Source organism: Mercenaria mercenaria, chromosome 1 (assembly GCF_021730395.1).
Source record: "Mercenaria mercenaria strain notata chromosome 1, MADL_Memer_1, whole genome shotgun sequence".
Taxonomy (NCBI): Eukaryota; Metazoa; Mollusca; class Bivalvia; order Venerida; family Veneridae; genus Mercenaria; species Mercenaria mercenaria.
The window spans coordinates 88184924-88209184 of record NC_069361.1 but is presented as its reverse complement, the minus strand read 5'-3'; the positions used below and the strand labels follow the sequence as shown (position 1 = coordinate 88209184).

The 24261-nt window shown below is 35.9% G+C and overlaps 1 protein-coding gene across 1 annotated transcript in view; it reads left to right on the top strand.

The window, feature by feature from the left end:
- Positions 1–24261, top strand: part of LOC123531371 (inositol-tetrakisphosphate 1-kinase-like) — an 84633-nt gene that overhangs the window by 18298 nt on the left and 42074 nt on the right. The window contains exons 2-4 of the mRNA XM_045312241.2: positions 2550–2574; positions 10249–10374; positions 14259–14376. Of these exons, the coding sequence (XP_045168176.1) occupies positions 2550–2574; positions 10249–10374; positions 14259–14376 (269 nt within the window). The remainder of the gene's footprint in view (positions 1–2549; positions 2575–10248; positions 10375–14258; positions 14377–24261) is intronic.

Here is a 24261-nt window from a genome sequence, read left to right as displayed (position 1 = left end):
TTCGCTTTTTGATGTCAGTTTTCGCGCAGGTCCTAAACGAGTTTTTGGTCTAAAGTTGCGCACTTTTTTCACAACAGAAACTACACCGATCCAACGCCTGTTGACTAATGGCGATATAACAGAATGTAACTTATCAAATAGACTCCTGCTTCCCAGACCTGTGTAAAAGTTTACATCATCGTTAGTTTTCAATATTTTGTCTGTGAAGTTCTTTCTGAATTTTTTATTTTCACGTTTAAGAATTTCAATTTCTGCCTGCAGCTTCGCGATTTTGTTACTTTGTTCGTAAATGTAATTGAAAAGTCCAATAAACATAGCCAAAAGCGTAAATATCACAGGAACAGTGGTCTGGGACTTCGGAAGAGTTTCTACCTCAGGATCTGTTGATTCTGTTTCAATTCTTGCGCTTTCCATGTCAGAATTCATTGAAACCGCTTCAAAGTCAAACGTTTTTGGTTTCTTTAGTAGATTCTTCAGCCAGTTTAATTCTCTTTCTACATGGCTTAACTGATGTTGCTTCAAAAAGAGCCATCCGTTTAACACGCTTGCATGCCTCTGTAATACCCAAATTCTCGGTTGGTACAGGATTTTTCAGTGTGGGTTCACTTCGATAAATGCTTGGAACAGACGCGACTGTCCTTTGAAGGCGACCACAGCTTGCTTCCCATCTTTCCTCCGACCAACTGTTTCCATTTCTGTCTCAACCTCCGGCTTTCTTATCTTTGTAGAAAAGGGACAATCTGAAATGATACAAATTTACCACGTGTTATTTTGTATTTTATACAGACATCGTTAAGAATATACGTGCAAAACCATGTTTACCGTAATTTACTTGTAATGTATTTATCGTGTGCCAAACCACATGCCCCAGGGCCTCGGATTACCATCCGAATGCTTGACCGACTGAGCCACCCAGCCACATACACATTTCTTCGCCGTAAAATAATCAAGTTCTATACAGTGACAAGTTTATAAGTACACGTACAGATAATATATACATGTAACTTTCTAAAGAAAATTTTATTTTCATGGAACCCTACTTCTGTGTCGGCACTGTGATCACGTTGATACTATATATTAAAATAAGGCAATGACTTTATCAGTTGATGAAAGATCTGTAAGCATATGAAACACAGAATCAGAAAATAAATGGATCCATATCCCTTCTTCCTAATAATCAACACTTTCAGTTTACCCCACCCCACTCTTACAGCATAAAGCAAAATTGGCAGTCAAATATCATAAAGGCATTTTGCAGCGTTAAGGAGAATGAAGCTAGGGAAAAACGTCCCACATTTATAAGAGTTTCAGTCTGAAGTGTTCAAGTGTTCACGAACAAAAAGTGAAAGTATACTTCATACACAGATCGTGTTTGCTCCGTTGCACAATATATTTAACATTTCTTTCAAAGCAAGAGATATCTTACCGAAAAGGTGGTTCACATTTACATCTTCGATCTTTACGAAGGCATCCACATGTCTCAACAGCTGAGATTTCCATTTATTCAGCCAGTATGACCCTTGAGAACAATTATTGACAGCACAGGTGTACGCCATTTCGGATATGTTTACTCGAAATCAAGTCGCGCAACTCTGTTCGGACTATATTTGGCGCATGCGCAGAACCGCCACTGTAAATGCGTGTATACTTGTTCACCATCATAAGCTGACCCTGTATAGCAAGAAACATAACTCCGTCTTGCTTTTTGCAAGATTTATGGCCCCATTTGTACTTAGAAAATATCAGATTTCTTGGTTAAGTTTTATGTTTAGGTCAACTTTTCTCCTAAACTATCAAAGCTATTGCTTTGAAACTTGGAATACTTGTTCACCATCATAAGCAGACCCTGTACATTAAGAAACGTAACTCCATCTTGCTTTTTGCAAGATTTATTGCCCCTTTTGGACTTAGAAAATCAGTTTTCTTGGTTAAGTTTTATGTTTAGGTCAGCTTTTATCCTAAACAATCAAAGCTATTGCTTTAAAACTTGCAACACTTGTTCACCATCATAAGTTGACCCTGTACAGCAAGAAACATAACTCCATCCTGCTTTTTGCAAGATTTATGGCCCCTTTTGGACTTAGAAAATATCAGATTTCTTGGTTAAGTTTTATGTTTAGGTCAACTTTTTCTCTTAAACTATCAAAGCTATTGCTTTGAAACTTGCAACACTTGTTCACCATCATAAGCTGACCCTGTACAGCAAGCAACATAACTCCATCCTGCTTTTTGCAATAATTATTGCCCCTTTTGGACTTCATTTTCTTGGTTGAGTATTATGTTTAAGTCAACTTTTCTCATAAACTATCAAAGCTATTGCTTTAAAACTTGCAACAGTTTTTCACCATCATAAGTGGACACTGTACATCAAGAAACATAACTCTATCCTGCTTTTTGCAAGAATATTGACCCTTTTTAGACTTAGAAAATCATGGGTAGGACAATATTTCTATTACACAAAAAAAATCAGATGAGCGTCAGCACCCACAAGGTGGTGCTCTTGTTTTCTGACATTATCTTTAATGAAAATTTATTTTGTTTATTTTCAGGAATGCAGGTGTAGAGCTGTTGAAGGTAAGCTTCCTGCTTCTCTACAAATTTTGTTTGTTTATTGCAAACTTCTGTTTTAAACAGATACTTTAGCCAAACTAAAAATAATAAACTGCCGATAATCTGGAGAGAGGAATATTGGCAGGTTAGAGGCTTAGAGCATCATGGAATTTAGACTTTTTGAAGGGACATTAAATTGAGAGCCATAACAAATATAAAGTTGAGATCATCCTCCTGCAGTGAGTCATGTATTTTGTCCTTTCTGTGTGTGGGATTCAACAAAATTTCATAGGAATTTGTGTTCAGATGGGAAATGGCATAACTGAGGTTTTTCAGTAACACTACAAAGTCAGTACAATGCAGTTTATCAGATGCCATTTTGTTTTTTTGAAACATGATCATTTCATTATGAAACAAAGACAAGACGAACAGACCCCTTTTGCTTAGTTAGTGTAATATTAACTTCTCACAAACTATTTAATAAACAGGTCCTTTCATGCAATTAATATATTAACTTCATACATTTTCTTGTAGACTTTTTAACAATATTTATGAGTGCATCTTCATTTAGGGTGCCATTCAGTCCCTGTACATTCTAAATGGGGTAACATGGTGTTATGGAACATTAAAAGTTCATCACCTAAAATTATGATCACCTTTAAAGTAAGGGCATATTGTTAGAGCCATCTCTGTGGCAGACAATTTTTGAAAATTAAGTAAGGAAGACGAAAATAGACTGAAAATCCAAGGAAAATGTCAAGTTTGTTGCAGATTATTAAATTCACTTACATAAGAGTTGAAATAGTTAGATGAATTTTACCAATTTGATATTGTGATGGAAGCATGTACATGTATATAGCCGTGTGGGTCTACCCATTAGCTCTATATGATTGAAAAATTGTTGAAATTAAGATTTAATAGAAAATTAATGTATTTAATGTTTGTAACAAAAATGTGGCAGCCATATTTTAACCAAAGTGACTGAGTTAAAAATAGCATGAAATGAGGATTGTACTTCATCAGTCTTGCCAAATTTCCAAGTCCAAAATCTATACTTTATACAGACACATCAGACTATCTTAAATCTAATTTATATTTCAGTCTGAGACAATTATCTTGTGTCACTGCTTATATTTTGGTAGACAATTATGTGGGTGTCTTTGAATTGATTTCTTTAATTAACTTAAATACTTGTACAATACCATGGATTAAATTAATTGTAACACTTGTCTGGATCTCTGTAAAAGAATAATAACAAAACTTATGAAGCAATTTGGGATTGTAATGAATATTTATAGATAGTAAAATCACTGCTAATGGTCAGATTTCATGTTGGGCTGCAAGATTTAGATATAATTTAACAAAATAAAGTAATAGAAAATTACCTTATTTTAACAAGTTGCATTATTTCTGGCTGTCAAGAAATGAATGAATCCATTTAGAATGGAAAGGTCATTGACTACCTAGAGTTAGAACAACAGGTCACTGGCTGTCTAGAAATGAATGAATCCATTTAGAATGGAAAGGTCATTGACTACCTAGAGTTAGAACAACAGGTCACTGGCTGTCTAGAAATGAATAAATCCATTTAGAATGGAAAGGTCATTCAACTACCTAGAGTTAAAAACAACAGGTCACTGGCTGTCCAGAAATGAATGAATCCATTTAGAATGGACAATTTATTGACTACCTAGAGTTAGAACAACAGGTCACTGGCTGTCTAGAAACGAATGAATCCATTTAGAATGGACTGGTCATTGACTACCTAGAGTTAGAACAACGGGTCACTGGCTGTCTAGAAATGAATAAATCCATTTAGAATGGAAAGGTCATTCAACTACCTAGAGTTAGAACAACAGGTCACTGGCTGTCTAGAAATGAATGAATCCATTTAGAATGGAAAGGTCGTTATAACTACCTAGAGTTAAAAACAACAGGTCACTTGCTGTCTAGAAATGTATTTATGAATCCATTTAGAATGGACAGGTCATTTACTACCTAGAGTTAGTCTAAACAACAGGTCACTGGCTGTCTAGAAATGAATTTATGAATCCATTTAGAATGGAAAGGTCATTGACTACCTAGAGTTATAACAACAGGTCACTGGCTGTCTAGAAATGAATAAATTCCATTTAAAATGGACAGGTCATTGACTACCTAGAGTTATAACAACAGGTCACTGGCTGTCTAGAAATGAATGAATCCATTTAGAATGACAAGTTACCAGCATATACTAGCATATCAGTTCAAATATTCCAAGGCAGCAGTGTTTCAACTTTTAACACCTTTAGCCTTCTGGCGGCAAGTGGTTTTGCCTTTTTTGACCAGAGCAGACCAAGGTCAGCTTCAAAGCACATCATTCTGCTTGCACTGTTCGCTATTCAGTCAGTAAATTTTCAGTGAATACCCCTTTGAATAATAAGTGGCACTGCCCAAATTGAATGATGAACCAGTCCATTTTAGATACTTAACGGGATAAAGGTTTAACTAGACTAAGTTAATGAGTAGGCTTAAATTACTAGGTCAGAATCTGATGTTTGACACTATTCAGCATTAGAATGAGGCAACTTTTATTTTGCCTGAAATGAAGGTTTCATGACTGTATCCAAATTTTAATTGGAATAGCAGTTGCTAACTTTATATAGGTTAAATAACTCTCTGCTTAGTAAACAGTCATTAAAAGTATTTTGCTGTGACAAATATAAAACTTTTTTTTTGAAAAAAAAAAATCAGTTGTTTTCTTTCAATGAAGAATGATAGTCCACATTCATCATAAAGTGTTCATTTATATGCATAAATTGGGTCTTGGTTTTCATATTCTGTAATTCCCACAGGACACTCTTCTGTATCACTAATACTGGGACTTTAAGACCGTGATCAGCAGCTGAATATGTTGGGATTGATTTTCAATAAATATAATTGGCTGTATGAAAAAGGTCATTATGACTGTTTCGTTACTATGTATAGATTGTAATTAGAATGAAACAAGTGTAATGAATGATGCTTCAAAGTAGGCCAACACAGCATGGAAAATTTCGCAGAATTCATGTTACCATGAAACATTGCATTATCTTTAACATTATGTCCCTTTCACAGAAGAGGGGTTCTTAGGTTGGTTGTTTGGGTCAACCATCTGTCTGTTTGTAGACCATTTGGCTTCTGAAAAAAAACTGGAGACTGTTTAGGCCTGTTGCTGCCTGACCTTCACCGTCCCCGCACCCGTGAGGACAGCAGTGATTGCAGTCACTGTTCATCCATCTAGATTTCATGTCCAGTTCATAACTTTGTCAGAAATGAAATAAAAAGTAGATGTCTATGCTGAGTTTCGAACCCACACACGGCAAAAGATCTGTTCAACATATCTGCGTTTGAATTTCTCATATTTCTAGATATTTTCCCCATACTTTGACACATATAATTATATGGGTAGCAGAGACTGTTCTCTTTCCAGCTGTAGCTTTTTCAACATATTTTAAATTCTGTGGATTATGACTCTTTAAAAAAATTGCCTGTTTGTTGACAAATTTCTACACAAAAAATGTCACACTTACCCCAGGGCATTAACTGATTTGATATTGACATAGTGTTCTTTTCAGACTGCTATTCCTTGTAGTAATTATGCATGCTATTTTCATGGCTAGAGGTAAAAAGTGCATGGTTTGCATGAGGTATTATAGGCCAATAGTCACTTAAGCCTGCAATAAAGTCTGAGTGGAGTTGTCTCCATTTTTTCCCAAATAATTTACCCAGGATCAGTTTTTCCAGCTCAAATTACTCTTTTTCAGAAAATGATATTTTAATTATTTTTTAGACTGTGCACTTTGATGCAGTTAGCTACACATATCTAAAAAAAGGTTGTGCCTACTTGAAGTTTGTAGTTTTAGTTTCACTGCCTAGATATTGTATGTCAATTTACCTTTTCCTTAACAAAGCACTACAGGGAGATATGTGCTTTTACTAAAGGTAATCTCAAGTTTTTGCCAGCTGACAAAAGACTACATTTATTTCATATGGAGAAGTTGCTAGATATTTCTGGAGAACAAGACTTGAATAGTGCTCTGGTTTGAAAGCAAGATAGTTATAATACAGATAAATTGTTTCAAGAGAGGAAGTTGTTTGTTGAAGAAATCGTTCAAGTTTGTTTTGGTTACACAGACTGTTTTTTCTGTATTGGGACTATTTTGAAATAGACTAATATTTTAGATCTTTTTTTGATAATTTGCCAAGTAAGACTATAATGGTCTGTATAATCTCTAAAATAAACAGAGATTTATTTACCTCTGACTGTGTGGGTTGATATTAATCTTAGACATATATCTTGACTTGTTAATAGAGCCGTTTTATTATTTCCACATAATAAATTCAGTTGTAAAACCAATCAAAAAGTTAGGGCACAAGAGGTTGACACTTATTTTATTTATCCCTGTTTCCTGTTGCTCTTAAAAAGTGTATTTTGACATAAATTTTAGTGAAATAGTATTTTTATTATTTCCTGGTGGTAATAAGTAAGGCCTATATTAAAAGAAATTGTTTGTTTAACATGTAGCCTGCTTAATTTCAAAAATGGACTAGTCAGTCATTCAGTTTGGGCAATACTGTTTATTATTATGTCTCCCCCAGGAGACATATTGTTTTTGCCCTGTCCGTCCGTCCGTCCGTCCGTACGTCACACTTCATTTCCGAGCAATAACTGGAGAACCATTTGACCTAGAACCTTCAAACTTCATAGGATTGTAGGGCTGCTGGAGTAGACGACCCCTATTGATTTTGGGGTCATTCCGTCAAAGGTCAAGGTCACAGGGGCCTGAACATTGAAAACCATTTCCGATCAATAACTAGAGAACCACTTGACCCAGAATGTTGAAACTTCATAGGATGATTGGTCATGAAGAGTAGATGACCCCTATTGATTTTGGGGTCACTCTGTCAAAGGTCAAGGTCACAGGGGCCTAAACATTGAAAACCATTTCCGATCAATAACTAGAGAACCACTTGACCCAGAATGTTGAAACTTCATAGGATGATTGGTCATGAAGAGTAGATGACCCCTATTGATTTTGGGGTCACTCCGTCAAAGGTCAAGGTCACAGGGGCCTAAACATTGAAAACCATTTCCGATCAATAACTGGGGAACCACTTGACCCAGAATGTTTAAACTTCATAGGATGATTGTACATGCAAAGTAGATGACCCCTATCGATTTTGGGATCACTGTGTTAAAGGTCAAGGTCACAGGGGCCTGAACATTGAAAACCATTTCCGGTCAGTAACTTGAGAACCACTTGACCCAGAATGTTGAAACTTAATAAGATGATTGGTCATGCAGAGTAGATGACCCGTAACGATTTTGGGTTCACTCTGTGAAAGGTCAAGGTCACAGGGGCCTGAACATTGAAAACCATTTCTGGTCAGTAACTTGAGAACCACTTGACCCAGAATGATGAAACTTCATAGGATGATTGGTCATGCAGAGTAGATGACCCCTAATGATGTTAGGGTCACTCTGTTAAAGGTCAAGGCCACAGGGGCCTGAACATGGAAAACCATTTCCAATCAATAACTTGAGAACCTCTCGACCCAGAATGTTGAAACTTCATAGGATGATTGTTCATGCAGAGTAAATGACCACTATTGTTTTTGGGGTCACTCCGTTAAAGGTCAAGGTCACAGGGGCCTGAACATTGAAAACCATTTCCGATGAATAACTTGAGAACCACTTGACCCAGAATGTTGAAACTTCATAGGATGATTGAACATGCAGAGTAGATGACCCCTATTGATTTTGGGGTCAGTCTATTAAAGGTCAAGGTCACAGTGGCCTGTTCATGTAAAATCATTTTTTGGAAATAACTTGAGAACCACTTGACCTACAGTGTTGAAACTTAATAGGATGATTGGACATGCAGAGTAGATGTCCCCTATTGATTTTGAGGTCACTTGATCAAAGGTCAAGGTCACAAGAGCCTGAACAGTGACTTGAGAACCACTAGGCCAAGAGTGTTGAACTTTAGCGGGATGACTGGACATGCCAAGTAGATGATCTCTATTGCAGCCAACCATCAGTGTCTCATTGACTTTCGCTCCTGACCCCTATTGACTTCTTGCCTATAGGACTTTGCATTGGGGGAGACATGCGCTTTTTTACAAAAGCATTTTCTAGTAGGGGTGTTCACTGAAAATATACCGATTGAATAGTGAACAGTTTGGCTGAATTATGGCCCTTTTGTACTTGGTAATCAGTTATATTTTTCATACAAGTCCATATTTTGCCTAACCTGTTTGTCATATGGCTTTGAAACTTTGACCACTTGTTTACCATCATAGTCTACATATGTAGGCAAGACTATTTATACATACTAGGACAAGGACTTTAGCTCAGTTATGGCTTTTTTTTGACATAGAAATTAGTTAAGTTGGCATACCATTCCATATTTTGTCTAGACTGTTTGATATATGGCTTTGAAACTTTGAGCACTCTTGCTTACCATCATGGTCACACATTGCCATGTAGTGCAAGACTTATCCAAATCTGCAAATACAGGTACATTGTTTGTTATATCTATTTTTCTTCTGTTGTCTTAGAATCTCTGTAATATTTTGACCCCATACGTCTTGTCTTCCATCAATTCTTCGAATAGTCAAGTGTGCTATCAACAGACAGCTCTAAATGTTTGCTAGGTACATACTGGTAACTGTAGGCCATACCTGGTTCTGTTTCCCAATTTCTTAGAATTATTGTTATGTTGTCAATGAAGCACATTGATTATTGTAACAAATGTTGAGGTAATAAAAAATTCCGGTTTTGGTAGTAACTTATTTTATTGCAGGCATGTATTAAGTGTTAATGATGTTTGTGTGTCATGAAAATAACATTTTGTACCTACAGTACGATTTTAGAATAACATACACAACCTGGATGTTCTGTGTGACACGGTCACCTGAAGACAGCATGTCAGAGTTAATTCATTCTACTACTCTAATAGAACCCCTGAAACTGCAGATATTCTTAGTACTTAAATTAGTCCCTGTATTCAGGCAAGGTTTACTCTATGTTAATATTACTCTCCCCCTCAAAATCAGTCAGTGTTTATATCTCCCTCCCTCAAAATTAGTCAATTGTTTGTGTCCAAGGAGAGCTTTATGTTTATTATCCATCTTCCTGTCAAAAAACATCATTGTTCTGGATCCAATTAGATTTCGCTCATTGTTTTTATTCCCTGCCCCTCAAATTCAGTCCATTCTCTGGATTCAGGCAAAATTCACAAATTTTTATACCTTTTCCCCACAGAATCAGTCAATATTCTTGATTTAGACAGAATTCACTTGTTGTTTCCTCCCTCTCAAGATAAGTCAGTTATTTGTGTACAGGCATAATTCACTCAATGTTTATACCCGCTGTCTCCCTCTTTTAAAATCAGTCAAGCCTCTGCATTCAGGTGGAGTTCATTCAATGTTTAATTATCTGCCCCTGCCTCAAATCAATCTTTTGCATTCAGGCAGAGTTCAACCAATGCTTATTACTCCTGAACTCGTTGCAGGCCATTTACTTCTCTTACTTCAAACACCCATCTTGGTATTAGGTTTTGCTTTTCAATTTGAAAAGGATATCAGTTAACAAACATAAAGAGCCTTGTAAAGAAACCTTTTCTTGAATTTATTCTTGTAATCTTAATTTCTCCATTGACCTTGGCATTTCAGATTGACATTGAGAAACCACTGGAAGAACAGGGACCATTTGATATGATACTACACAAGTTCACAGATATCCTGGTGAAAGCTCAACATGGTTATATCACAGAACAGAGAATCATGAGAAATATAGAGGTAAAATTTTAATGTCATTACAGACAGACATTTTGTATTTTATTATTTGCTTACTTCATAAATAGATATAATGTATGTATGAACTGTTTCCTCATAATAATACCAGACTTCTGTACAGTACTGTATGCCCTCAAGAGTGTCAGGTCTGAATCCAGTGGACATAATGTAACATGAGCAGATGTGCTTATCCTGGTGTTATCTTACAGACCTTTAAATGCCAGCGTGGTTGTATCCTAGTAACATCTCCCTAGCAACAAACATAAAAATAATAGGACTGCAACAAAAAATAGCTTTTATATCAACAACTAATCGTTCTGATACTTATTAACTTCACACCAAATGCATACAGTTTGTTTGTTGAAGTCTGATACTGTAGTTATACTAGGCTTTGCACAAGCGTCACGATTCTTGTATGAACCACAGTCACTTAGATTAACACTCGTCACCAAGATGGGTCAATTGGAGAGTTAAGGAGCTCAAGGTCAAATCTCGTATCAACTACTTTCTTGAGATACCACATAACTATGTTGTCATAATATTGCATGAACTAAGATATTATGGCTATCAAAGTCTTGTATAAACTATTATAGTTACCAAAGTCTTCCATAACTACTAGGGATGCTATAGTCTTGCACAGACCGTTAACAGACTAGAAATATCAATTTCATATTAATAGAAAGGCATACAGTGTAAAATGACTTCATAGCAATGGCAGTTGGTACTTTCTCCATAATAACACAATGGTGGTCAGTGTTCATTCCAGGCCGCGCCATGGGGCCATAGGCGCGTATTTTACTGTATTGGCGCATAAAAGTTTGCCCTATAGTGCCCGTCGGGCGCACACTTTTTCAGAAAACAGTCCATTTACAATGAGCCGACTTCCAGAAGTTGTGAATCGAATACGACTCTTCCGATGACGTAACGCGCATTTTCATTGGTCGATGTTAAAATAGTAGCCAGTCTCCGGTCGCCTAACAACATACAGCTTTCAATGTTGCTATGCAATGGCGGACAAAAAAACAAAAACAGTCGCGATTCGGAGAAAAAAAGAAATCCAATTTTACGTTTTTCTCTAACCGTTAAAAAAAAGCAGACGATGGAGAACAAATTTCCAAAGAAAGATGACATGTTCGAGACTGCTAGACCACTCAATAGCCTAACCGCTTACCCAAAATTATTATGTCATGTTATTATATATTATTAGTCAAAAATATTATGACTTGTTTCGTTTTTGTCGTGTTGAGCGACCTGTGAAGTGTCCACTTTTCTCTTTGTAATTATGTTTTACGAACCGCGAAAATAATACCTTGAACTCCATGTAAGAAAAGTGTTAAAAATACAGCCTTTCCTTTCATGTAAATCAGTTTTTCTTTCATGGCCCCTATTTTTTTCAAATGTCCCCAAATTTTTGCCATCATGGGGCCCTTTGACCCCACTTAAAAAAATCCTGGAATGAACACTGGATGGTACTAGGTGCTTTCTCCATAATAACACAACAATGGCACTAGGTATTTTCTCTATAATAGCATAACAGCGGTAGTAGTTGCTTTTCCCATAGTAACCTAGCAATTGTAGTAGGTACTTTTGGGGCAACAGATAAAGCTCACGCCATAAGACAGCCTTTTGTCTTTATTAACGGTAATTGGAAGTATAAAGTTGTTATCCAACTGTATCGGTGTTGTTTTCCTAAAAAGCAGGTTTTAAAGGAAGGAAAAGGTATGGGAACATAGTACAAAAAGGTTGACTATAAGTTACATACTTTCAGCATACTTTCATTTATACTGAAAGGAAACAATCACTTAACAGCCCCTCTGGCTTTTGATTAAAGCTGTTTATTTACAGAAGTTCATAGAAACAATGATAATTACATTGGAAAGCTGTCAAACAGGTTACAAATTCTCTCCCTGGTCTTAGGTTTGTCCTGATTGAGGAAACAGACTGCTGAGAATTCTGTGAAGTTCTTTCATTAATCTACTTGTCTGTGAGCAAACAGAAATCTGCATTAATGGTAAAAATCAGATATTTCTGAAATGGAATTGATCGAATATTAGAGCAGAAAACAGTATGACTAAGTTTAGATGTAAACAACTTATTTTCTGCAGAACTACAAAATATGTAGGCTAACATCATTAAACATGGTTTCCTTATGGGGGCATCTTGTATGTAATGACATATAGATTAATGTAATAAGACACCCGTAGGTATCCCACAATGGTGTGGTACATGTAAAAGCTGACATACTGACATTGTAGAAAATTATTTTGAATGATTGTTCTTAGGGTGTAAACTGGTGAATTGTATGATAATGATATAGGTCTATCCAGTTAGTTATTCAACTTACAGATATGACTCTGTGATAATGCATTAAACAGCTCAAAAAGCCATCATCCATATATAGATTCTATATGTTTTTTTCTGAGTAATTAGACTGTAAAACACAGATCGCTCAGGTTATCCAGAGTTTTAACCTTTAGCCTGCTGGCGGCAAGTGATTTTGCCTTTGCGACTAGTGCAGACCAAGATCAGCCTGCACATCAGTGAACACCCCTTTGAATAATAAGTGATACTGCCCAAATTGAATGGTGGACCAGTTCATTTCAGAAATTTAACAGAGTGAAGGTTAAGCAAACCAAACAGATCAGTTGCTCGTGCACCAGGTGCATGAGCTGGGGACCGCGAGTTGCTCACGAGCTAGCGTGCTTGTCTGAGCAAGTTATAATGGAGATAATAACAGTAACAACACAATTGCGCAAATTTTGCCATGTCAATAGCTGATCTAAACTGATTATCAGTTCTTAGCCTGTCTTTTAACATCACATACAAAAAGAGCCTTGGGCAAGTTAGCATGTTACAAGGTAGATTTCTACTTGTGTGGATGTAAGCTTGAAGTTTACATTGGACTGTTCAGATTTCGTCAAACATTAAAGACAAATTTTATATTTGATCACACTTTAGTGGCATCTCTTATTTGCAACTTTTTTATGCATGCCAGTTTTATTCAATTGGTTGTTCAGAAAAAGTTCTTGAAGTTTGTTTGACTGCTATCCTGATGCGTATTTATTAAGAGAAGAAGATTTAGTATGACATTTTGAAGTATATTAACCCTTAGCCTGCTGGCGGCAAGTGAGTCTGCCTTTGCGACCAGTGCAGACCAAGATCAGCCTGCACATCCGTGCAGTCTGATCATGGTCTGCACTGTTCGCTATTCAGTCAGTAATTTTTCAGTGAACATCCCTTTGAATAATAAGTGGTATGGCCCAAATTGAATGATGGACTGGTCCATTTTAGATATTTAGCAGGGTAAGGGTTAACAAACTGATGCTTAGTTAAACCATAAGCAATACACGAACTTTCATCTTAATACACCATTTATTTGGTGTCTATACATTAATGAACTATTAGTATGCAATCATGTAATGTTATTTAGTTTTGAGCCTTCCAGACAATGTTTATACTGAAACAATAATGAAAAACAGGGTCTCGAAAATAGGTGACATGAAAACTTGGCAATTTCCAGGAGTTAAGATTTCACATCCAGGCCGGGTTCAGTAACTGTTGGGATTGTTTCTGTAATGTAATCTTACATTCTTTTGTCTATTCTTGCCAACACTGAGATAAATCCCAAAGTTTTGTTCCACAATTTGAAGGGAATTTTTTATCAAAACTAGGGGAAAATGTATACCTTTTAAAGAGGGAAATGTGGTCCCAAATAAATCCCCAAAACATCCTGTGATTGTGAGATTTCAGAATTACATAATTATGTAGTCACTTGGAGTCAATCAGTGTCTTTATTGTAACATTTTAGGACAATATGAAGGTAGATGTCACAATTGTAACATTTAAGGACTGTGGTAGGTTTTAACATCTTGATTGTTACATTTCAGGACTATATAGACAGTCATCCAGAGTGTATTGTGGTAGATCCCCTGGATGGAATACGAAAACTTCTAGATAGACATGAACAATATAATCTTGTACTTGATTGCAATACTGTAAATACTGGTAAGTGAAATATTATTTTTTTTATCCCCCACCAGCACGGTTTGTAACTCCAGTGTGGAAGCTATTCAGCTTATATGAAGATGATTAAATGCATACTTATACACACACAAAAATAAATACAGTGGAACTTCTGAATACCGGACCTTCCAAAAACTGGAAACTGATGAAAATTTTCTTGGTCCTGATTTTTCTCCTACTGTTTTCTATATAGACCATACTTTTAAATACTGGAACATCCAATTTCTGAACACCGGATGATATTTTCGAAAAAATTTGACTTATTTCAGTACAATTTACTTCCAAAAATCGCACAACTCTAACAAATAGATATTTATCATATGCAAATCTGTGTCTCCGGGGAAAATTTCATCTGTGATTCCATTGTTTACCAATTAGTGGTGACAAATTATTTTGACACGCATTAGTATCACAACCTGTCAATCAAAGGATCAAACACCACCAAAGATAATGATCTTTCATGATTAAAGAAATTATTAGTGGATTTAATTTTGATGTTTACATCAAACATCATCATGGACTTTTAATTCTAATTGCGGTATCACTAAAAGCGAGCACTTAGTTAAGAAATTAATTAGCCAGCGTGAAGATTTAACTTCAGACAATGGTTTGATTTTGTTATTGATCAAACAGTTTCTCAAACTGTCGCAGCTTCAAAGCTGGACGTATGTATGTTAAAAAATGAATAAACCTTTTAAAACAACAGTATTTTACAAAATCGACTTCATTTTCATAATCGAAATGACTAAGACAACATAGACAAATCCTAAATCTGAACTATCCATACGGGACAAAATTAAAATAATTTGTGTGTCTGAACTAATCTTGCTCTAACTCATAGAGAATGATTTATGGTACGCATTTTTGTCCAAAACACTCCGTACTTCTTAATACCGGAAACTTTCAAAAACCGGACTTTTCTTCTAGTCCCGAAGGTGTACGGTTTTCTTGAGTTACACTGTAGAAGGTTCCTGAAATCTTGCTTCACCTGTAAAACTGGAAAGTCACATCTGAGTGGTTGGAATGAAGGAATAATAAAAAACTGTTCTTTCTTTAACATCATAAATATGCCTATAATCTTGTCATTGGGAAGTTATATATCCCTTGCTTGTAAACTCTATACTGATAAATAATGACACAATTTTGGCAAACAAGATTCAGTTCACCCTAATTAGCTTATGTTGAGAAGGTGATCACTTATTGTACTTCCCCCCCCCCCCCCGACAACAACGTTGTAAGGGGGGGTATACTGGTTTCAGGTTGTCCGTCTGTCCGTAGACGCAATCTTGTGCGCACCATCTATCCTTATCCCCTTGACAGAATTTAATGAAACTTCACACAAGTGATCAGTACCAACAGTAGTTGTGCATGGGGCATGTTAGGTTCTTTTAGAAAAAAAATTTGCAGAGTTATGGGACTTTGTTTTTTTGTTATTATACTATATACATAGACACAATCTTGTGCGCACCATCTCTCCTCATCCCCTTGACACAATTTAATGAAACTTCACACAAGTGATCAGTAACAACAGTAGTTGTGCATGGGGCATGTTAGGTTCTTTCAGAAAAAAAAATTGCTGAGTTATGGGACTTTGTTTTTTTTTTTTGTTACTATACTATATACATAGACACAATCTTGTGTGCACCATCTCTCCTCATCCCCTTGACACAATTTAATGAAACTTCACACAAGTGATCAGTACCAACCCTAGTTGTGCATGGTGCATGTTACATTCTTTTAGATAAATATTCTGCATAGTTATGGGACTTTGTTTTTTGTTACTATACTGTATACATACATTCTATATACATACAGTCCACATAATTATGCAATCTTGTGTGCGTCAAATTGCAATGTACTGTCAGTGCATGCGGGGGGTACATTCATCACCTTTAGTGATAGCTCTAGTTTTTTTATGCATTTCATCCAACAACAGTTGCTGTATTGTAGAATTATGATTGGTTGGTGGGATGGGGAGCAGGGAGGGGTTTTGTATATGAGTTACTAAATTATGTCCCTGTACTGACGGGCTGTAAACACTGGCTCCCACTCTTTATGGAGGTGAGTTGAAAAAAGAGCCAGTGGTACTTCTGAGACGGCGCTAATGAACTACAACAAAGACAGAGGGTGAGTTTATGTTTTACTTCCTGTAACAAATTTAGGTCTTTACTTCAAAAGAGGGGCAATGCTATTCCACTCAGAATTGGTTAAACTTCTTATGTATGCAGTTCGATCTCTAGAGCGAAGGCATTTCTTGACGTGAGAACTTTTGAAAGTTGTTAAATAGGACCGAGTTAAACCGAAAGTGGACATATGTCTATGTATTTTGCCCTAATTAACACAAGTCAGAGATTTCAGTCATCGTTCGGATGTTGTTGAAAAGAATGTCGTATTACTGTATAATGTAGTGATTTGTTGGCAGATTTCTACCATCTTTGTGTATTTTTGGCCAAGAGGAGGAGCCAGCAACACAGAGGAGGTGCTTAGAACCAGAGTGGGAGCCAAGGCACATTTAATATCAGGGTGTTCAATGCTTAAGTTATTAGAAAAACGGCCTGCTTTCCTTAAACTGCATTTAAAAAGATGTCTTCCTCTTGTCTATGCAAGTCTATCATGAGCAACGCTACCACATGCATACATGCACACACATGGCTTACATATTACATTGTGCCGTTGTGACATTAAACCCAACAAAAACAAAAAAATACAAAAGTATTTCATGCAGACAAACATGAAAGCCAGTACATGAACAAACGATTGCTGTAACAGTCAGAGCATGCAAAGACGTGTGAGTGCTCATGCAAAGAGCTATCATGAATGCACATATACCGTGTGCACTATATCATGTTTGCACACAAAGGTCTTCACATGCATGCAAAGACTAACATATGTGCATACAGAAGAAGATATATCTTTTTGCCCATTCTGTGCCACTGTAGGTTATTGTTGATAATTTATTGAGTCGGCTAAAGGCTGAAAGCCTTTTGACGAGTCCTTGCTGTTCAGCGATTCTCTAAATGGACCGAATAACATGTGAAGGGATGTAGTCCATTAGATTTCTCAACTTCAAAGTTCACTGCATGAATGAAGTAAGTTGTGTCAATTCCTTTGCTATGACCAATATATAATGTAATTGTCAATTTAGACTTGTAATGTGCAATACTCGAATGTAATCATTAAGCATAAATGTGCATTTTAGAATGCGCGGTTACAAAAGCTTGGGTAAATCCAGCGAAAGACAAAATATAGTTCCACAGGCTCAGATAATGCGTATTAGCGTAATTACGTATAAAATAATGCAATACGCATGTCTAATAATTTCTAAGCGTATAAAAACGTATTAAAATTACAGAAAACCCAATGCTTTTTAAAAACAAAATCTGAATCGTTGGATGCGTTAGGTAACATAGCCGATCGCCTTAATTCTCCCACATTGAACGTAAACATCGCATTCGTATGATTTCTATAAACTTTGCGTGGGTTGAATTTTGCAGTCAGTAAACGGATAAATTATCGGAGAACGAAGCTCTTACTGGTTTGTTTAGTTACTACTGATATTAAAAATGATTTTAAATCTAATTTTTCGAGAATAAACAAATCAGCGAAACATTAAATTGTATTTTCTTGTAGTTTTTGAAATCGAAAGTAGATCGTCTATGTTTGGCTGCTTTCACGAAACCAAACAACTTTTTTATGAAAAGATTTAAATAAGAGGTAATTTAACCGTAAACTTCAATGTCAGATACTGCCAATTGCTGCTAAATGTCTTCGTATCATCACAATTTGTAAAATATATTGTTGAAACTGGAGAAGTGTAATCGTATCCGGATATAATATTTTGGGTAAATATCGAGCTGTGTTATGAAATTTTAAGAAAAAAACTAAAAACAAACTGAAACTGGTAGACTATACTGTCAGTACATCAATCATTAGCCGACTCAGGCCCTTCAGGCCTTTGATTATCTTTGCTTTAAGCAGAACAACACTTGATTGTAGTTATGTACTTTTGTGTTGAGGAGCGCAAACATAAATTAAAATCTATTTACTGTCTTATAGTTCATATATTTTCATATAAGTAGTACTACGACAGCTTTTAAAAACAGCCAATTGACTTCGCAGTGGGAGGGGTTAAATGATTATTATCTCTTGTTGTTGGAAACCATGTTTTTTCTGTTTGATAGAGAATTCAGTAAATGTATTAAGTCTAAATGTAAGTATCATGTGTCTGTATTTTTTAATGCAATGAGAATCATTATAGGTCACAACAGTTACTGTATAGTTATCAGGTTTTTTTCTCCTATAATAGGGGTTGTTAACAGGCCTCTTCCCCTCAGAAAATTTCTTTTGATTTATGCTGTTAATTTCCCCAAAAATTGACTTTACATCAGGTTTTTTATTCCCCTTTGCCCAAATACCGAGCTATTTTTTTCCCTAAATCACAGGCCTGTGCCCCTTTCTCTCTTGGTAAGAAAACCCCCTGGTTATGTTAAGTTTTTGTATTTAATTAGTGGTAGAACAGATGTCTTTTTGGAAAATATCTAAATACATGTTCAGTTTCACTTTGTATACATGCGCATAAAATCATTCATGCTGGTAATTTATTTCATTTCAGTTATAGATTTCATTCAAGTAAAAACTAAAAAAATTACACTGTCTGGTTCGCAAATATAACAATGTAATCTGTTGCTGTAACAGAAGTAGAAAAGGTCATTAAATTGATATTGATATTTAATGGTTACCTATTTGCGAAAAGTGTGACACTTCTTTCTTCAGTCTGTTTCATGACACCGCTGCCTTTTATAAGGAAAACACACAAAAAACAGTAACTAAAGATCAAGGATTTGGAGAGAAGTTTTTCCAAGCTTTGTCGTGCATTATCAGATTACTATACAGTCAGTCATTGTCAGACTGCTAACATGTCCTTACAGAAAAACAAAACCTTTCAATAAGCTGTTACATTAGTATAACAGTTCACTTTGTCATAGCTATGACAGAAATTTGAAGCTTCTAGATAGAAAAAGAGAAGGACTGTAACTATTATATTGCAGGAAATATCAATTTATTGACATGAGCAATTTCTGCATTTCTGTTGTTTGATATAGAGAGCACTCCTGAAAGGAGTGTCCACATCCCAAATGATTTATACTATGAATGAATAATTTTCCCTGCACATAAATACAGTCATCAGCAAGCCAAAAGTTTTTTTCCCCAAGAATTATTTTAGCTTTTTTTTTTCTGGTAAAAGAGGAATATTATTTATTAGTTACCACATATTTTTTATGGAATGCACTTGTACATGGCTTACAAAGTGTTATTATTTCTTTAAAAGAAATATTTTGATAATGTTAACATTTGTCTCTATATAATATTGCTGAAATTCATTATTAATACTCTGTAATTCTATCTCGTTGTTGAGATAGAAATATTAAAGATTCGAAAAGTTAGGTATGTTCCCCCATGAAATTCTGTTGTTGCTGGGAAAAAGTTATTGTGAGGCTATAAAACTTGTCAAAATTTCCTCCTTCATGTCAGGATTTAAAGCTCTTCTAAATGTTATCTAAAGATTAAACTCAGTTATGTAGTGGAGTAGGAAATGAGTGCCAGGGGAAAACTTTTAAATATTGGTTCAAATTGATCCAAAACTTCAGGAAATTATTTATGACAGCATTGTATTTGCTTTAGAGACAATAGTAAGTTAAATTCTAGCTGGTTGTTTATCAAAGCTGTCAAGCTGAGTATTGTTTCCACATAAATATATCCACTTTCAAAATCTGAAATTTAGCAGCCCAATTTTTGAGCTCAGTTTTATCTAATCAGCAGAGTTTTAAAAAAAAAGTTTGTGTCTACAGGCGATAATAGAAAATGTCTCATTAATAATGTCTGATCCTTACCTTGCTAGACCTATATCAGACAAATGATCAGCAGATTTTAATGCACAAGTTCTATTAAAAATTAAGAAGAAGAGTTGTTTGTAAAACACATAATGCTCTTCTTGATTTTGTAAAACAAATATGCTCATCATGATAGATTGCTCCATTTCAGTTCCCTGATTACTATCACCTTGACCTTTGACCTAGTAATCCCAAAACAAAATTAGGGTCATCAACTTCATAAGCCCAATCATGCTGTCAAGTTTGAAGATACTGGGTCAAGTGGTTCTTAAGTTTTTGAGTGGAAAACTTTTTCAAGGTTCACCTTGTGACCTTGATTTTTGACTAATACTGACACCAAAAACGATAGGAGTCTTCTACTTCCGCTATATGCTATAAAGGTTGAAGGTTCTTTGTAAAGGTCCACAAGTTATTGTGCAGAAATAGTTTTCAATGCTCAGGTTCCTGTGACCTTGACTTTTGACCTATTGACCCAAAACACAATAGGGGTTTTCTGCTTCCTATGTCCAATCATGCTTTCAAGTTTGAAGGTTCTAGCTTGAGTGGTTCTCAGGTTGTTGAGAGGAAACAATATTGAATGTTCAGGCCCCTGTGACCTTTACCTTTGACTTACTGACGCCAAAACAGTAGGGGATATCTTCATATGGCCAATCATGCTAACAAGTTTTAAAGTTTTGGGGCAAGTGTTTCTCTAGTTAATGGACGGAAACTATTTTCAAGGTTCAGGCCCCTATGAGCTTGACAGTAGGGATCATCTACTTCATAAGCCCAAAATATGTTATTTCATAAGCCAGAAATATGCTACTAAGTTTAAAGGTTCTGGGTAAGTGAAGTGGTTATCAAAGTACTGGGCGGAAACTGTTAGCTCTGCCAACAGACAAACTGACAGGTGCAAAACAATATACCCCCACATCTTGGAAAGGTGGCATAGCAATTGTACTACCAATAGAATTGTCAACAATAATAAATTTGTCTGTTGCATGACATTAAATTTTGAAGTTATATAGCTTAAAATTTATATATTTAGTAAAGTTAGGCCATAATAAATTAATTCTTAGATTATCATCCAAATTTTGTCCAAAAAGGGGGTGGGGGGTAAGAATTTTATTTTTTATTTTTAAAACAACTGTACACAGGGGTTCCATTTGACCCGGACTTGGGATTTTGACTCTTGAAATAAGCAAAAGTGTACATACAGACTCCTAGAATTTCAGCTGAAGGGTCCTTTTTATCAACATGAGATTTATTTCAGTTTAAACTCACAAAATCAAGCCTTATAAATTCAAAATGACAGCTATTTATACATAAATCACAGCCCTGAGTACATGTCAAGACAAATGGCAAAAACAGAATAAAGTAAGATCAAGCTTGAATACTTTCTTTTTTACTCTCATATTACATTTATCAACAATTCAATATTTTATTTAGAAGCTGGATCAACCTGCGTTTTTGATGGACCGACTTAGTTTTCTTGAAAATAAAACTAGTAAATAAAACTAGTAAAATATTGTTATATTTGTTTTTATGCCCCCGAAGGGAGGCATACAGTTTTTGAACAGTCTATTGGTCTGTCTGTCGGTCTGTCAGTCTGTCTGCAATTTTCGTGTCCAGTCCATATCTTTGTCATCGATGGATGGATTTTCAAATAACTTGGCATGAATGTGTACCACAGTAAGACGACATGTCGCGCGCAAGACCCAGGCCCGTAGCTCAAAGGTCAAGGTCACACTTAGACATTAAAGGATAGTGCATTGATGGGCGTATCCGGTCCATATCTTTGTCATCGATGGATGGATTTTCAAATAACTTGGCATGAATGTGTACCACAGTAAGACGACTTGTCGCGTGCAAGACCCAGATCCGTAGCTCAAAGGTCAAGGTCACACGTAGACGTTAAAGGATAGTGCATTGATGGCCGTGTCCGGTCCATATCTTTGTCATCGATGGATGGATTTTCAAATAACTTGGCATGAATGTGTACCACAGTAAGACGACGTGTCGCGCGCAAGACCTATGTCCGTAGCTCAAAGGTCAAGGTCACACTTAGACGTTAAAGGATAATGCATTGATGGGCATGTCCGGTCCATATCTTTGTCATTGATGGATGGATTTTCAAATAACTTGGCATGAATGTGAACCATAGTAGGACGACATGTCGCATGCAAGACCCAGGTCCGTAGCTCAAAGGTCAAGGTCACACTTAGACATTAAAGGTCATTTTTCAAGATAGTGCATTGATGGGCGTGTCCGGTCCATATCATTGTCATTCATGCATGGATTTTAAAATGACTACGCATGAATGTGTGACACAGTAAGATGACATGTTGCGCGCAAGACCCAGCTCCGTAGGTCAAAGGTCCTAAACTCTAACATCGGCCATAACTATTCATTCAAGTGCCATCTGGGGCATGTGTCATCCTATGGAGACAGCTCTTGTTTTTTCTTGTTTTTTTTTTAATTAAATAGTTTGAATAAATAGAAAGCAACTGTTTCAATATTTCGGAATGGTATCTTTCAAAATGACATGAGCTTCTCAATTCAAACTGATAACAAAAGGTGTGACAGTCTTAATTTTGTTATGATCAAATAGCCAGTAATTATCGGCAATTAGCTTGTCATCTCGTGTCAGTTTTGTTGTTCACAGTTTGATCTCGGTTAAAATAATCTCCAATTTTTTGTAAGTATCCTAATATTTGTGATTTTTAATATTTCTTTCATCAAAATACTTTTAAATTTATATGAAATCAATTTTGTTTGAAAGTAAAATAAACTACTCGATCTTTTATGGAACGCAACGGCAATCTTAGATTTTAGCATAGACAGTAAGCGCGGAGAGTAGTTTCCCTTTACCAAAATGCGAGAATCGGAAACAAAATAAGTTTTGCAGTTGGAAAGTCATCTTTACCTGTGTATAATGCGCACACACGATTCGGGCTGGTCCCGGCGGACAAAAAACTGCGCACTATACATGGGAATATTCAGTATTTTGCGGCAGCATTAAATTTAAAGCAAATATACGGGACCCTATCGTGGTTCGTAGATTTTTGGTTCTTTTTTTTTTGGGGGGGGAGAGAGAAGTAAAAAGGTCGGGGCGGCATAAAAAAGAGGGGGTGGGCGGGGATGATAATCTAGGAATTAATTTATTATGGCCTTAAATATATTTGTTGAGGATTTTCTATCTTCAAAGACATGCAAAAAGAGCACTTACTGCTTATAGGGAAAAATAAAAAAAGAAGTTTCATGTATAATCAATGTAAGGTTACATGATATTAATTGATTTATAGATGACAGTAACACTGTTGTATAAAAGAATAAAAGAAAGAAAAATATTTACTGAACGACAAATTTTAGAAAGTTTTTTTTTTGTGAAGGCTAAGCTTAGTAGAAGACAAAATTGATTAGATTTATTCATGGTATTGTCTAGCCATAACAAAACTGACCATTTATAAGTTGTTTTAAATATTGATCTGTTGATTGGGCTTTTATAACATAATGCAAATAGTGTGATAATTATGTCTCCCCCAGGAGACATATTGTTTTTGCCCTGTCCGTCCGTACGTCACACTTCATTTCCGAGCAATAACTGGAGAACCATTTGACCTAGAACCTTCAAACTTTATAGGGTTGTAGGGCTGCTGGAGTAGACGACCTTTATTGTTTTTGGGGTCACTCTGTCAAAGGTCAAGGTCACAGGGGCCTGAACATTGAAAACCATTTCCGATCAATAACTAGAGAACCACTTGACCCAGAATGTTGAAACTTCATAGGATGATTGGTCATGAAGAGTAGATGACCCCTATTGATTTTGGGGTCACTCCGTCAAAGTTCAAGGTCACAGGGGCCTGAACATTGAAAACCATTTCCGTTCAATAACTAGAGAACCACTTGACCCAGAATGTTGAAACTTCATAGGATTATTGGTCATGAAGAGTAGATGACCCCTATTGATTTTGGGGTCACTCCGTCAAAGGTCAAG